Below are 14,500 nucleotides of genomic sequence, written 5' to 3' on the forward strand. Positions count from 1 at the left end.
ATCCTATTTATATATCTATATTATGAGTATAAGAAGTAAAGAATATATTATTTATGTATTTTCAATGGTTTATCCATTATAAAAAACCAAATCGAGGTCAAGAAAACACAATCCATTAAAAAATCACTCCCATAGATACTTACATTATCAGCAATTAACATTATATACTAACTGACGCCACAAATGCTGTTTTGACATATAAATTAAAATCAGTATTAAAAAATAGGGGTTGATAATGTATAAGGGTAAAAATTTTAAGGTTGTATTTTTTGATACTCAATAAAAATAAAAATAACGTTCAAAAAATAAACTAATGTTAAGGGTGGACATTATCACTTATGGATATAAAAAATAGATAGTAACCGATTCTAAGACCTACTATATGCGTCTAAAATTGCATAAAAATCGGTCAAGCCGTTTCGGTAACTTACATTGTGACACGAGAATTTTATCTATAAGATATTCGACGTTGGTAGTACCGCGGATTACAACTAGTGTATACTAATATCCATCTATCAATACTTAGTATTATAGATGCCAAAGTTTGTCTGTCTGTGTGTTTGTTACCTTTTTACAAAAAAATGGCTGAACGAAACACTATATGATAAAATCTTAAAATGGATCGAGATAAAAAATGTATTCACAATAGTTTAAATACAATCTGTGTCAAGTACTGGAACTGTATGATTGTGTCAATTTACATGAAACTAAATTTCTTAAATGTGTATGATCACTTTTATAATACATAAGTCGAAGTTCGACCACAGAGCAAACAATCGGTAATGAATATCCCTAATTACTTATAATAACTACTTTATAAATATTTGTTTGTTTATGTAATTAATGGTATTTATTAAATAAAGTGCGTGATTATCCTAGCGATAGGCCCATTTCCCTCGACGGCCTCGGCAGTCTATTATATGTTTAGCACATCGCCTTACTTCCGAACGTTGCAGGTTCAATACCTCGCACGGTGCAAACCCTTTGTTTTTATGATATATAATTATTTCTAACGCTCTGGATATTTTCTATGAATGCAAAAAAAATAAGCATAGTATTCATAACACAAGCTCTGCTTGGCTTGAGATGGCGCTGTGTGAATTGTCCTTAATGCACAATGCGAAACATATCTTAGGCTACAGGTATAGATTTGTAATGTAAAGTAAAAAAAGTAATATCACGTAAATAATTGTTCCATCAGTGTATAAAAGCTATATCATAAATTAGAAAAAATATTTATTTACAAGACTCTATCATAAGTTTATAAATCAATATTTATTTACAGAGAACCTTAATAAGTCTTGCGTGATGAACTTCAACGAATCCGAAAAATGTTTGGGTAAGTAGATATCCTCACTGTTATCAAAATGCAAAAGTTGTGTGTCTACATGTATACAACTAAAACGGCTAAACAAACTTTGTGATAGAGTATGGACATACGCCATCTTTTATCTCAAAAACTCATACAAAATCGCGAGTAACAATTATAATATATACAAATATTATATTACTTGTTATTGTTCAATTAATACGAAGGGGGTGGTTAATCACTTGCGCTGACTCTATTAACTGGCGGGGCACCACTGGAGGGTCATAGAATGAAGTCAAGATTATTATCATGGGTGTATATCCCAGGAATTAACCACTATGGATTTTAGAGGCAATCCACGTGGAGATCGAACTGACCGACATAGTCGGCCATATCATATATACGGACATATGTATCATATCATCTGCTTCTTCCTTATCCCATTTATTTGGGGTCGGCCTAAATAAAAGTATGTTTTTCTCTTCCATTTATCTCTTTTCGCAGTCATCTCGTTATTTACGCCCTTTCTTACCATATCATCTTTCACACAGTCCATCCATTTCTTTTCGGTCTTCCTCTGCCCTTATTACCATCCACATTCATATGTAACACCTTTCTTAAGATTAGTGGATTGCTATCAATGGGGTTAGTATTCTAATATTATCATCTGGATGAATGTCTGTTCTCCGCCTTGCGTTTTTCAAAAAACTTTTTGTTACGCACAACTAAACTATGGAATCATTTTCCAGCAATGGTATTTCCAAACCGACGCGACATTTAAACCTTCACGAAAAGAGCTTAGTCCTTCGTAAAAGTCCAGCAACACTCAAGGAATTCCCCTGGTGTTCCGGATGCTCATTAGTGACGGTAATCACTTACCATCAGGTGCGCGGCAAGCTATAAAAAAACTAATATTTATATATTAAATATAATATTTATTATACTACAATATTTTCTGATAATGTTTCTCTACTATTTTGAAACCACTGTGGTAGCAATCAAGAATGCGGCCCATCTGATGGTACGTTACTACTACTGATAAACGTTTTCCTCGAAGTTTTTCTTTTAATTTTTGGAATAAATAAAAATCGCAAGGTGTGAGGTCGGAGCTATAAGGCGGATGACCCAGTAGTTCTACGTTTGAGGTCGCCAAATAATCAATCGTTTGCCTGGAGGTATGCGACGAAGTATTGTCGTGGTGAAGGAGGATCCTATTGTGAGGTCGTTTCTCACGCATTTTTTTTAAAACACGTGGCAAACAATTGTTACTGTACTACTCTGTAGTAACTGTTTTACGATCTTCTAAAACAATTGTCGCGTAATGACCTGTCCTTCCAAAGAACGAGGCCACCATCTTTTTTCCCACGCTTCGACCTCTCTTCACTTTAGTTGGCAACTCCTCGGAAGGAAACACTCACTGAGCTGACTTTAGTTTCGGGATCATAACAGTAAACCCAGTTTTCGTCTCCCGTAACTATGTCAAACACAGAATTTGAGTCATCTCCGTTAAATCTTTTATGCATTACACGGCACCAAATATTCATGGAGGATTTTGTGCACTTGACTCATACCAATCATTAAGCTTGCCCGGATCTGCTGATAGGTCACTCTTTTGTCAGTCTCTATCATACGCCGCACAACACTGATGTTATCTTCGGTTGTCGCCGTAGAAGGCCGTCCCTCACGCAAATCATCGGTGAGATTAATGCGACCACGTTTAAACTAAGACAGTTGTAAACAGTGGCACGAGACGGGGCTTCATCGTGGAAGGCCAATCGTAGTCTATCATAACTTTCTTGTTGACTTAGATGACATCGAAAGTCATAAAAAATCATCACACGAAAATTTTCCCGTGTTAAGTTCATAATAACGTTACACAGACTATTTACAATTTGTCGCCAAACCGTAAAACACATGACAAACGAATAAATTGTATACTCAGTATTATTCGTAGAGTTCCATTTTCAAAATATTAACAATTTTATTTATTATATTGCTTTCAAGTAGCCAGTTCTAAAAACTTTCAGTACAGCCCTCGTAATGCTCTTGAGACATATAGAAAACAGTTAACATTTACCATCAGGTGGGCCCATAGATTGTTTTCGATTCCAGTTCCATAAAAAAAACATAAATTTTACCGTTTACATAATGTATACAATGGTACTAGTATTATACAGATATTTATACCTATATCATATTCGAGAGTATGTCATAAACTTAATGCGTCATTTACGGGAAAAAGATGATATAAATTAAATAAACAATGCAATAGGTATAGGCACGGAATAAAATACAGTAAAAGTCGTTTGTTGCAAATGTCATGCTACGGGTGTATTTTGTCAGTAGTCGGGTTTTACCCATACGGTACGATTTTGTTTATTTCTTTTATTTTGGGTTTTTAATTTGTATTTTTGTAGGTTTGGAAAGAAAATATGTTTAGTTCACATCTGAAATAAGATTTAAGAAATTATTCTGTCTCATGTATATATATATACATATATATAAACACCTCTTTGGGCACTTTGTTGATCACGCCACAACCTACACACTTGCTGATTCCACCTTTTGCACTGAATAACTTGACTCCTATCGCGTATATCTCAGGCGGTATGGCAACGTCGCATTCTATTTTGCGATGTGGCCATATATATTCGTCGATAGTACGATATACTCGACACTTTTTTTACTAATAATTCGTGACTGACTGGCTCCGAACGGCTAAATTTTTGGTATACACAAAGACTTTTTGGCTCTGAATATATTTCAAAAATCAATTAATTATGTTGATCACTTTATATACTCGTCCTTACTGCGATACTTACTTTCATCCGAATATATACAGATACCGTAACGGTCTATCAATTATGAATTTATTAATTTACTAATGTAGATATTTTATATTCGCAATGCTCCATACATGCAAGCTCCAGCAACGGTGGAGGCAGGGTCCCCCCTGCACCGTACACCGCACCCCGCGCACACAAACAAATTAGATATTTTTTGAATACACAAAGACTTTTTGGCTCTGTATATATTTCAAAAATCAATTAATTGTGTTGATCACTTTATATACTCGTCCTTACTGCGATACTTATTTTCATCCGAATATATATAGATACCGTAACGGTCTGTCAATAATGAATTTATTCATTTGCTAATCTAGATATTTTATATTCGCAATGTTCCATACATGCAAGCTCCAGCAACGGTGGAGGCAGGGGGGAGTACCGTACACCGCACCCCGCGCACACAAACAAATTAGAATAAATTAAATTCATAAGATTATTTATATATCTCGACTGCCTCGGTGGTCACACCGCTTTACATCCGATGGTCGCGGGTTCGATTTCTCGCACGGTGCAAACATTTGTACTCATCGGTCATCGATTGTTTTCATCGGTCTGGGTGTTTTATATGTATTTACAAAATAAAAATATCTATTTATATCAGTTCAGTATCAGTCTGTGTTAATTGTCCAGGGCTATTTATTATATTTTTATAAACGGTTATCTTTTTCCATCGCACCGCTCGCTATCGACAGTGAATTCATAGAAATGTCACTCTAAAAACAAAAATAGTTTTGTGTTTTGTATTTCAAATACAAAATGCAAAATAGGTATTTTCAAAATACTTTTTCAAAATAAAGTACCTTTTGAATTTTTGTCCAAACCTCAGATATTTTATTTATTTTAGGTATATCAATCATTACATAGTGTAGTATAAAACAAAGTCGATGTCGCATCTAACAGTACATAAATAAAGAAAGAAGACTTTTTGGCTCTGATACCGTAACGGCCTATCAATTATGAATTTATTATACCTAATCTAGATATTTTATATTCGCAATGCTACATACATTCTAATATCCGCCTCCATTCATTGTAACGGTGGAGGGACTAAATAGTTGAATAAAACTGAATAAGCACTTGCTCCACTCTATAGGTACTGCGTCGTCGTCGTATGCTGTTCATTTTTTCACTCGTTTTGGCGCCAAGAGAGGGTCACATAGTCGTGGTAAAGTTAAGAACTTATAATTTAATTTTGATAACAATAGATACAAGTAAAAAGTAGGTATTATATTAATGTACGTAAGTACTGTACTTAAAAATATTTATTCTTTATTGTACATTTGAAAAACTTAACACTTAAGGACTTGTACATATACACGTACATACTGCCATTTTCTCTTAAAGACATCCAGAGAAGCACTACATATTTATCAAATACGCGGGGTGCACCGACCTTTGACCTTATAACAGCTGATTCGCGCGTAACGAATTACCACTTTTTGGTATTTTATAGTGGATATGTCACTATAAAATATTATTATTTCTTTAGATTATGACATAATAACATAGTTTACATGATTTTGAAACATACGATAAAAAAAATTCCCGTAAAATGTAAAAGATAAAAAATGGTTATTGTTGGTTATCCTTAAGAGATAGACATATACCATCATGGACTTTTTTGTTGACCTTATTTTGATACATCTCTAAGCACTAGACAATACGCATTTTCATTAAACAGTATTGTATTTTTTTTATTTCTTTAACTTTAATGCACAAACAAATTTGTACATGTGGCGGACTTAATATTTTAACGTTATTTACTAGGCAACCATGAGTGGTGCAGCGAAAGATTATTGGCGGTGCACTAATATAAATAAGAAATGTCAAAAAAAGATATATAAATACAAAGCAAAATATACATTTCTATAAAAAAATAACAATATACATACATAAATATATAACCCATAAATGTATAAATAAATACATAATGATCCGATAATCAAATTATAAGTACAGTCTCAAATTGAAAGTAAGAAAAACAGAAAATATAGAGAGAACTATAGGGATATAACAGAAAGATGTTGTTACAAATTTAAATAATGTTGCCGTAATTTCTGTTTAAATGAATTTATTACATTATATATATATTTACGGCCTTATGATACTTTTTTTTTTTTAATCTATACATGTAAATAAAATTGGAGTGTCTGTTTGTAATATTGAAATAACCGTTTTTTACTACTTGCATATGCATATACACCAAAATAACATATTTTACAGTCTGTCTGTCTGTCTGTTTGTTCCGGCTAATCTCTGAAATAGCTGGACCGATTTTGACGGGACTTTTTTTGGCAAGTAGCTGATGTAATAAGGAGTAACTTACGCTACTGTTATTTTAGAAAAATAAAATAAAATTTCACGCGGACGAAATCGCTGGGGCCAGCTAGTCTATAGATATACCGACATTTAATATTTAAGTTGCTATTATGTTGGTGACAAAATTTTACTGTAATGTTACTATTACGTTATCCTACACAATTTGTATTATTTTGGATGAATAAATAAATAAATAATAATCTATACATCTATACATTTAATAAAAATTGGAGTGTCTGTTTGTAATATTGAAATAACCGTTTTTTACTACATGCATATGAATATATATAAGGTACATATACCAAAATAACAATTTTTATAATTTTTGTCTGTCTGTCTGTCGGTCTGTTTGTTCCGGCTAATCTCTGAAATGGCTGGACCGATTTTGACGGTACTTTTTTGGCAGGTAGCTGATTTATAAGGAGTAACTTAGGTTACTTTTATTTTAGAAAAATAAAGTTAAATTCCACGCGGACGAAGTCGCTGTTCCCAGCTTGTTTTTAATAAAAACGGTTTATTTGATAGAAAAAACATCTTTTTTGTGGTACTTGAGAATGTTGAAGCCTGTTGTTTGTAATATTGAAATAACCGTTTTTTACTACTTGCATATGAATATAAATACGGTACATATACTAAAATTTATTTTTATACAATTTTTGTCTGTCTGTCTGTTTGTTCCGGCTAATCTCTGAAATAGCTGGACCGATTTTAATGGGATCTTTTTTGACAGGTAGCTGATGTAATAAGGAGTAACTTAGGCTACTTTTATTTTAGAAAAATAAAGTTAACAACCACGCGGACGAAGTCGCGGGAATAGCTAGTGTATAATATATTAGAGATACCTACGTGTTTTTTTTTTATTGATGACTAGCTGTACACGGGATTTCGCCGTGTGTAATTTAACTTTATTTTACTAAAATATAAGAAGTTACATTCCACGCGAACGAAGTCGCGTGTACAGCTAGTTGTCGGTAGTCTAGCGATTTAGCTAGTACACCGCTTTGATTCCTGCTTGGTGGTCGAGGGTTCGATTCCTCGCACGCTGCAAACATTTGTATTCATGAGTATGATTGTTTGTAACGGTCTGGGTGTTTTCTATGTATAGATAATATATATTAATTTACGAAAAAAATCTTTGTATTTTGTATCAGTTATCTGGTACCCATAACACAATGTTCAGCTAGCTTAACTTGGGTCTAGATGAAGCTGTGTGAATTGTCCTGAGATTACTATTATTACTATAATAAATCTTTTCAAATCAGCCGATGTTTATTTTTGCCATAATACGTGCTGTTACCATGTGATAATATTACGTAGTTACTGTTTGATAATATTATAATATTAACTATTTATTACTGTTTTAAATGTGATGTGTTCATTATTTATATTTCCTTTGAATTAAAGACAAGTGTATATATATATATATATATATTTATATGTACACTTTGTTGATCCAGCCACGACCCTTAGATACATTTGCTGGTTCCACTGTCTCTCTCTTTCTACCAATATAACGGTTTCGTGGCGGAACGGCAACATGTTGCCGTTCCGCGAGACCATGCGTTGTTGCCTAGATAAAGTATTCGTCGATAGTACCTGTACTCGATATATATTTTTTCAACAATTTCCTGCAATAGTGAATCCGTATCGGCAATTTTTTTTAAATGCACAAAAATTTTTTGGCTCTGAATATATTTAAAAATCATTTACTTGTGTGTTGATGAATTTATATACTAGTACATGAAGTACCTAATACTTGTTTTGATTTGAATAGGTAGCGATATTATGAATTTATTGTACGTAATCTAAAGATTTTGACGAAATAAGAGTAATTAGTTATCTATCTATCTGTTAATCTTGACTTCATGCTGGCACCAGTATTATCAGATGATGAACATACTCTTCGAAAACTTACAGCAGAAATATCGTGTTTGGACTCATTAGATTGGTCTCGATGAATAGAGTTTAAAAAACTTAAAATAAATGGTAAATTAGAAATAACGTATAAAAACACTCTACGCAAAATTCAACCACTTTAAAACTTAATAATAATAATTAGGAAAAGATCAAAGCTATAAGTGCACTGAAAGTAATTGATGGCTTCCACACAATATTTTCAGTACTAAACAACTCTGTTTGTTCAGTAAAAGTGTAAATACACTGGTAACCTTTAATCATATTTTATATGCAAACATTACATATACAAACCCTAAAGTTTTATTTCAAGTAAATAACTAGTTTATTAGCATACAACGTTATAATTTAATTTTCTCATTGCTTATATATATTTAATTGATTTTTTAGAAACATGAAAGCGTAGCGGTTTTTGTATTGATTGCCTGTGCATGCATTCTTATGTAAAATGTGAATACTATAACTATCAGATGGCAATTGTAAGTAGCTTTGAAGAGTCTAGTGTTTTGAGTAGTCATGCTACTAAAATGTCAAAGACTTTGGCGGCGTGGTACATATATATTATCTATACATAGAAAATATGGTCGAGCGCAGTAATGGCTGGCTCATCCGTCATACTCGTGAACGGGTGCTGCTTGTAGGGACTGGTCTGCTCTAATCACTATGAGTGATTTCCTCTTATCAATTGTTTAACCAGTTGGTTATATATTCAATATTTTTTCTATTTGAGTATTTAATTGAATTAGTGCTAATTGTTGGTTTGTATTCACACACATATATATTAAAAATGTAAAGTAATAATAAAATTATTTAAAAACAATCATAGTTTCTTGCTACGTTCTTCTTGTGATGAGACAGCTTTCGAACGAGCGGTAGATTAAAAAATGTAATGACTATTCAAAAGTGCTTCAATGTAAGTTTATTTGAATAAATGATTTTCTATTTCTATTTCAGAATGGCCAGTAGTTTTCAAGAAATAACGTAGGTATCTTGAATATATTATAACTTATATATATACTAGTTTTTTCACCACAGCAAACAACACCAATATGGCCTAGTTAGTAGTGTACCTGTTTACCAATTTACCACATAGATACCCCGAGTTCGAATCCTACACTATTTTTCATTATTTATTTTTTTGTGTTTTTTTTATTTTATATTTTAATAATTAATTTATGATTATATACGATTATGAATTTATAATAAAAACGTAGTTAAGTATTAAATTAATTTTACTAGTTAGGTGTGTACCTGTGTACCAACTTACCACACAGACACCCCGGGAACATTATTTACCATTGACTATTGTTATTTACTTCTCCTTTTTTTCTTTTTTTTTAATCTTAATATTTTAATAATTAAATTAATTTATTTGAGAAAAACGTAAAGTTTAAGTATTAAATTAATTTTATCATTATGTATGTACTTATATATAATATTTACCACACATGGGTTACATCCCGGGTTCGATATATATTTGACTATTGTATATTTACTTTTTTTATTGTTTTTTTTAATTTATTATTTGAATAATTAAATTAATTTATACGATTTATATTAAGTATTAAATTAATTTTACTAGTTCATGGTTGCCTGGTAAATAACGCACACAAATATTAAGTCGGGTTCGATTCCCACATGTACTTTTTTTTTTGTTTTTTAAAGTTAAAGAAATAAAAAAATACAATACTGTTTAATGATAAAAACGTTGTTTAATATCAAAATAAATCAACAAAAAAGTCCGACATTATAACTATTATAGCATGCACAAAAAATATTTTGTAATAATAAAGAAAATTTTGAAATGTTGTTGTGTTCATTAAAATCATGTAAACTATGTTATTATGTCATAATCTAAAGAAATAATAATATTTTATAGTGACATATCCACTATAAAATACCAAAAAGTAGCAATGTAATTCGTTACGCGCGAATCAGGTGTTATAAGGTCAAAGGTGCACCCCGCGTATTTGATAAATAGTGCTTCTCTGGATGTCTTTAAGAGAAAATTGCAGTATGTTAATATGTACAAATAGTTAAGTTTTTAAAATGTACATAAAGTCAAAAAAAAAATTTTTATGTACGGGAATCGAACCTTGAGCGTCCGTTAATATAATTGATTTTTACTTGTATCTATTTTATCAAAATTAAATGGTCATTTTGTAATAATACCCTCTCTTCGCATAAACTTATCGAAAAAATACTAATACACGACGACGCAGTACAATAAAATATCTATTCAGTATTTATTCATAATTAATAGACCGTTACGGTTCAATGTATATATTCGGATAAAACAAGTACTAGCATTAAGAATATAAAATATATAAATTGATTAATATAATAAAGTAATTGATTTTTGAAATATATTCAGAGCCAAAAAGTCTTCTTTCTTTGTTTATGTACTTGTTAGATGCGACAGCGACTTTTTTTTTATATATACTATGTAATGATTGATATACCTAAAATAAATAAAATATCTGAGGTTTGGACAAAAATTCAAAGGTACTTAATTTTTTTAAAAAGTATTTTGAAAATACCTATTTTGCATTTAGTGTTATAATACAAAACACAAAACTATTTTTGTGTTTTAAGTAACATTTAATTATGAATTCACTGTCGATAGCAACATTCCGATCGGAAAAAGATAACCGTTTCATTATTTTATAATAAATTAGTGGACAATTAACACAGTCCTTTTTTTTTGATACTGAAAAATCTTGATATAAATAGATATTTTTATTTTGTAAATACATATATAATATACATATAAAACACACCAGACCGATGAAAACAATCGATGACCGATGAGTACAAATGTTTGCATCGTGCGAGAAATCGAACCCGCAACCATTGGAAGTAAAATGGGGTGCTAAACTGCTAGACCACCGAAGCTGTCAAGAATATATAAATAATCTTATGAATTTAATTTATTCTAATTTGTTTATGTGCGCGGGGTGCGGTGTACGGGTACACGCGCTCCACCGTTGCTGGAGCTTGCATGTATGGAGCATTGCGAATATAAAATATCTAGATTAGTAAATTCATAATTGATAGAAAAAAACGGTATCTATATATATTCGGATTAAAATAAGTCATCGCAATAAGGACCAGTATATTCTCTGTATCAACACAATTAATTGATTTTTGAAATATATATACAGAGCCAAAAAGTCTTTGTGTATTCAAAAAATATCTAATTTGTTTGTGTGCGCATGACTCCCATGTACCTCCATGAGGGGGGACCCTGGATCCGCCGTTGCGTCTTCTTTATCGCTCGGAACGTTGTTACGAATATAAAATATCTACATTAGTAAATTAATAAAGTCATAATTGATAGACCGTTACGTTATCTATATATATTCGGATGAAATAAGTATCGCAGTAAGGACGAGTATATAAAGTGATCAACATAATTAATTGATTTTTGGAATATATTTAGAGCCCAAAAGTCTTTGAGTAAGCCCTTGAAAAATTTAGCCGTTCGGAGCCATTCAGTCATCGAATTATTAGTAAAAAAAGTGTCGAGTATATCGTATATCGACGAATATATATGTCTTGACATCGCAAAATAGAATCAACGTTTATATATGGTCATCTGAGATTACGATCAACAAAAGGAGTCAAGATTATTCAGTGCAAAAGGATGGAACAAAAAACTGTTTAGGTTGTGGCGTGATCAACAAAGTGCCCAAGGGGATATTTATATATATATATATATATATATAATTGTAAAGAGACGATAACTGTTATATATATCAATCAGAATAATGATAGTAATAAACAAAAAGAACTATCACCCAAAGGTCAAATCGATAATATATATGTATGTGAGTAGTAATATCACAATAGTAGGTATTTTGATAATAATGGATTCTAAAAAACAATGTGTTTTTGTTGCATTTAATTTCAGTTCCATCAGAGAAAAAATCCGTAGTAACAAAAAAAACAGAAGAAAATTCTTGCGACAAGGATCCTGAGCAATCGCGTCAATTACCGAATGCTAGTCAAGGTACAGACAACAATAAGTTGTTACGTTTTTATGTTATATTTCTTTTGCTAAAACTCAATTTACAATACATAATTATTATCAGCAGCGTCATGCCTGCAACGAAAAAATATCAATCTTAAATTACATAAAGAGATAAATATTATCTAGTATTAGTAATATTCAATTTTTTTTACCACATTGGTGTCGAACTAGCGTTAGGTCCATCTGATGATAAGCGCCTGAAACAGCAGGGGAGTAGTTTGCGCGTTGCTGCACCTTAAGAAATCTTAATATACCCTTCTTGAAAAACCCTATACTGTTAATTTCAATTAATGACTAACTAACTAACAAACATTTTATGTGTAAATGTGCATGTTTCCAGGCCCGTTTCAGCTATGTGTTATATAATAGGCCAGTTTCTTTTTAATTATATTGAAAAAATAATATTCTAAGACATGAATTGTATACAAGCAATTTCGTTACAGTATTCTATGAATTTGATAACATAATTACAATATATTATACCATAGCTAACTCTCGTAAAACAAGTACTGCATATAGCCGACGACGAATAAGTATAGAACACCCCCAAAGATTGCCACAAAGAATGTTCCCCATCAGTCGCTGCCATCCATCGAATTCGTCCCACCATATTTGAAATCTCTTAAAAAATTTTCAAATTCTATTATTTCAAAGTTTATTAACATATTACATTTTCGTTACTTTGTATATACATTAGTACATATGTAGGTATATTTATACTGCTTAGTTATGGATAGTTATTTTTATATATAATATATAATTCTACTACTATATAATTATTTTAGTACTTAAAATATACATTTATAATAATTTGTTTTGCATAGATGTCTTGACAATATTCCTCTAAACTCGTACTTTGTCTATTTATATCGCCTGTCCAACACTCGTGCACTACCATTGCCCGCTAAGGTTGGAAGAGATCTATTTCAGAGATAAGCCAAGATAAAATAGTATATGACTATTAAGTTACAAGTGCAATAAAGAGAATACATATATTTTAATCTAATTATTTCCCAGTTTCAGGTAATAAGAAAAGTATGAATATTATTATTACAGCTGTGACAATTGTAATAGTGGTATTAGTGGTATTAATAATTCTATTAAGATTATTTATTCGAAGACGTAAAGGCCTTGTGGAGAAGTCTTGCCATGAAGAAAATGTAAGTTTCTTTTCGTAATTATGATAAATATTCAATGCGAGCGAAGCCACGGGTAAAAGCTAGTACCTATATAACACAATAAAAAGTTCTTGATGCACTGTCAATATAAGGGTTAAAAAATGCGTAGTATTATTTTAAGCGTGGCTCTTAACCGAGATTCAGCAAGTTTGAGTAATTGTTAAAAACATTTATGAAGTAACTTTTATCTTTACAAACCAAATTAAAGTTAACATGGAATAAAATAATGATATCAAAATTTATTAACATAATATGTATTTGCTTGAAACTGTAATTGAGACTCTCTCCAATTAAAACACAATTATGTCGCAGATAATATTATGTTACATTATATAACGTTTTTTAAAACATAATTGTTGAATATCTATTTTTCAGGAGAATCCACAAAACCTGTATGTGGAAATACATGAAACCAATAAAAAAATTAAATATGGCGCGAACGCAGGAAAATCAGAAGTGCAATATGCAGAATTGATGCTGCGCGATTCACAAAACAAGGAACCTGAGCTTGTACAAGATAAAATAATTTACTCGAAAATTGCGGGCGTTATATTGCCTCGAGATAGAAAATCAGAAAAATAAAAAGGAGAATGCGGAGTGAATCCTGACAGCGTTTAAAACCATATCTATAGTTTATTTATATTATTAACACGAACTAATTTTATGCCAAATGAAGGTAGGGGAACGGGGGGCACGTTGTTACGGGGGTAGGAAGTTACACGCGTTTTTACCGGGATTTTAAACTCTTTGATGGATACAATTTGACTCATTTGTGTTCTTATAACGTCGTGCACTAGATAAAAACAATCAATGACCTGCCAAGCGCCAAGGAACTAGGTTGTGTGCATGTGTCTCGATTTCAACCAAGTAAGTAAAAAAATCTTTTACGAAATTTTTG

General features: G+C 31.4%; 1 protein-coding gene across 2 annotated transcripts; it reads left to right on the plus strand.

The window, feature by feature from the left end:
* Positions 1-1,297: 1,297 nt before the first annotated feature.
* Positions 1,298-14,272, plus strand: LOC131843969 (uncharacterized). Of its 2 annotated transcripts, none has more exons than XM_059192756.1 (4): positions 1,298-1,339; positions 12,305-12,403; positions 13,442-13,584; positions 13,978-14,272. In XM_059192756.1, the coding sequence occupies exons 1-4, from the start codon at positions 1,309-1,311 to the stop codon at positions 14,182-14,184; spliced, it is 480 nt and encodes a 159-aa protein (XP_059048739.1). In that variant the 5' UTR covers positions 1,298-1,308; the 3' UTR covers positions 14,185-14,272. The 2 variants fall into 2 exon arrangements, with proteins under 2 accessions (XP_059048739.1, XP_059048740.1); XM_059192757.1 differs by having other exon boundaries at positions 13,448-13,584.
* The last annotated feature ends 228 nt before the right edge of the window (positions 14,273-14,500 follow it).

Source organism: Achroia grisella, unplaced genomic scaffold (genome assembly GCF_030625045.1).
Source record: "Achroia grisella isolate CSIRO2021 unplaced genomic scaffold, CSIRO_AGI_Agris_v1 utg359, whole genome shotgun sequence".
Taxonomy (NCBI): Eukaryota; Metazoa; Arthropoda; class Insecta; order Lepidoptera; family Pyralidae; genus Achroia; species Achroia grisella.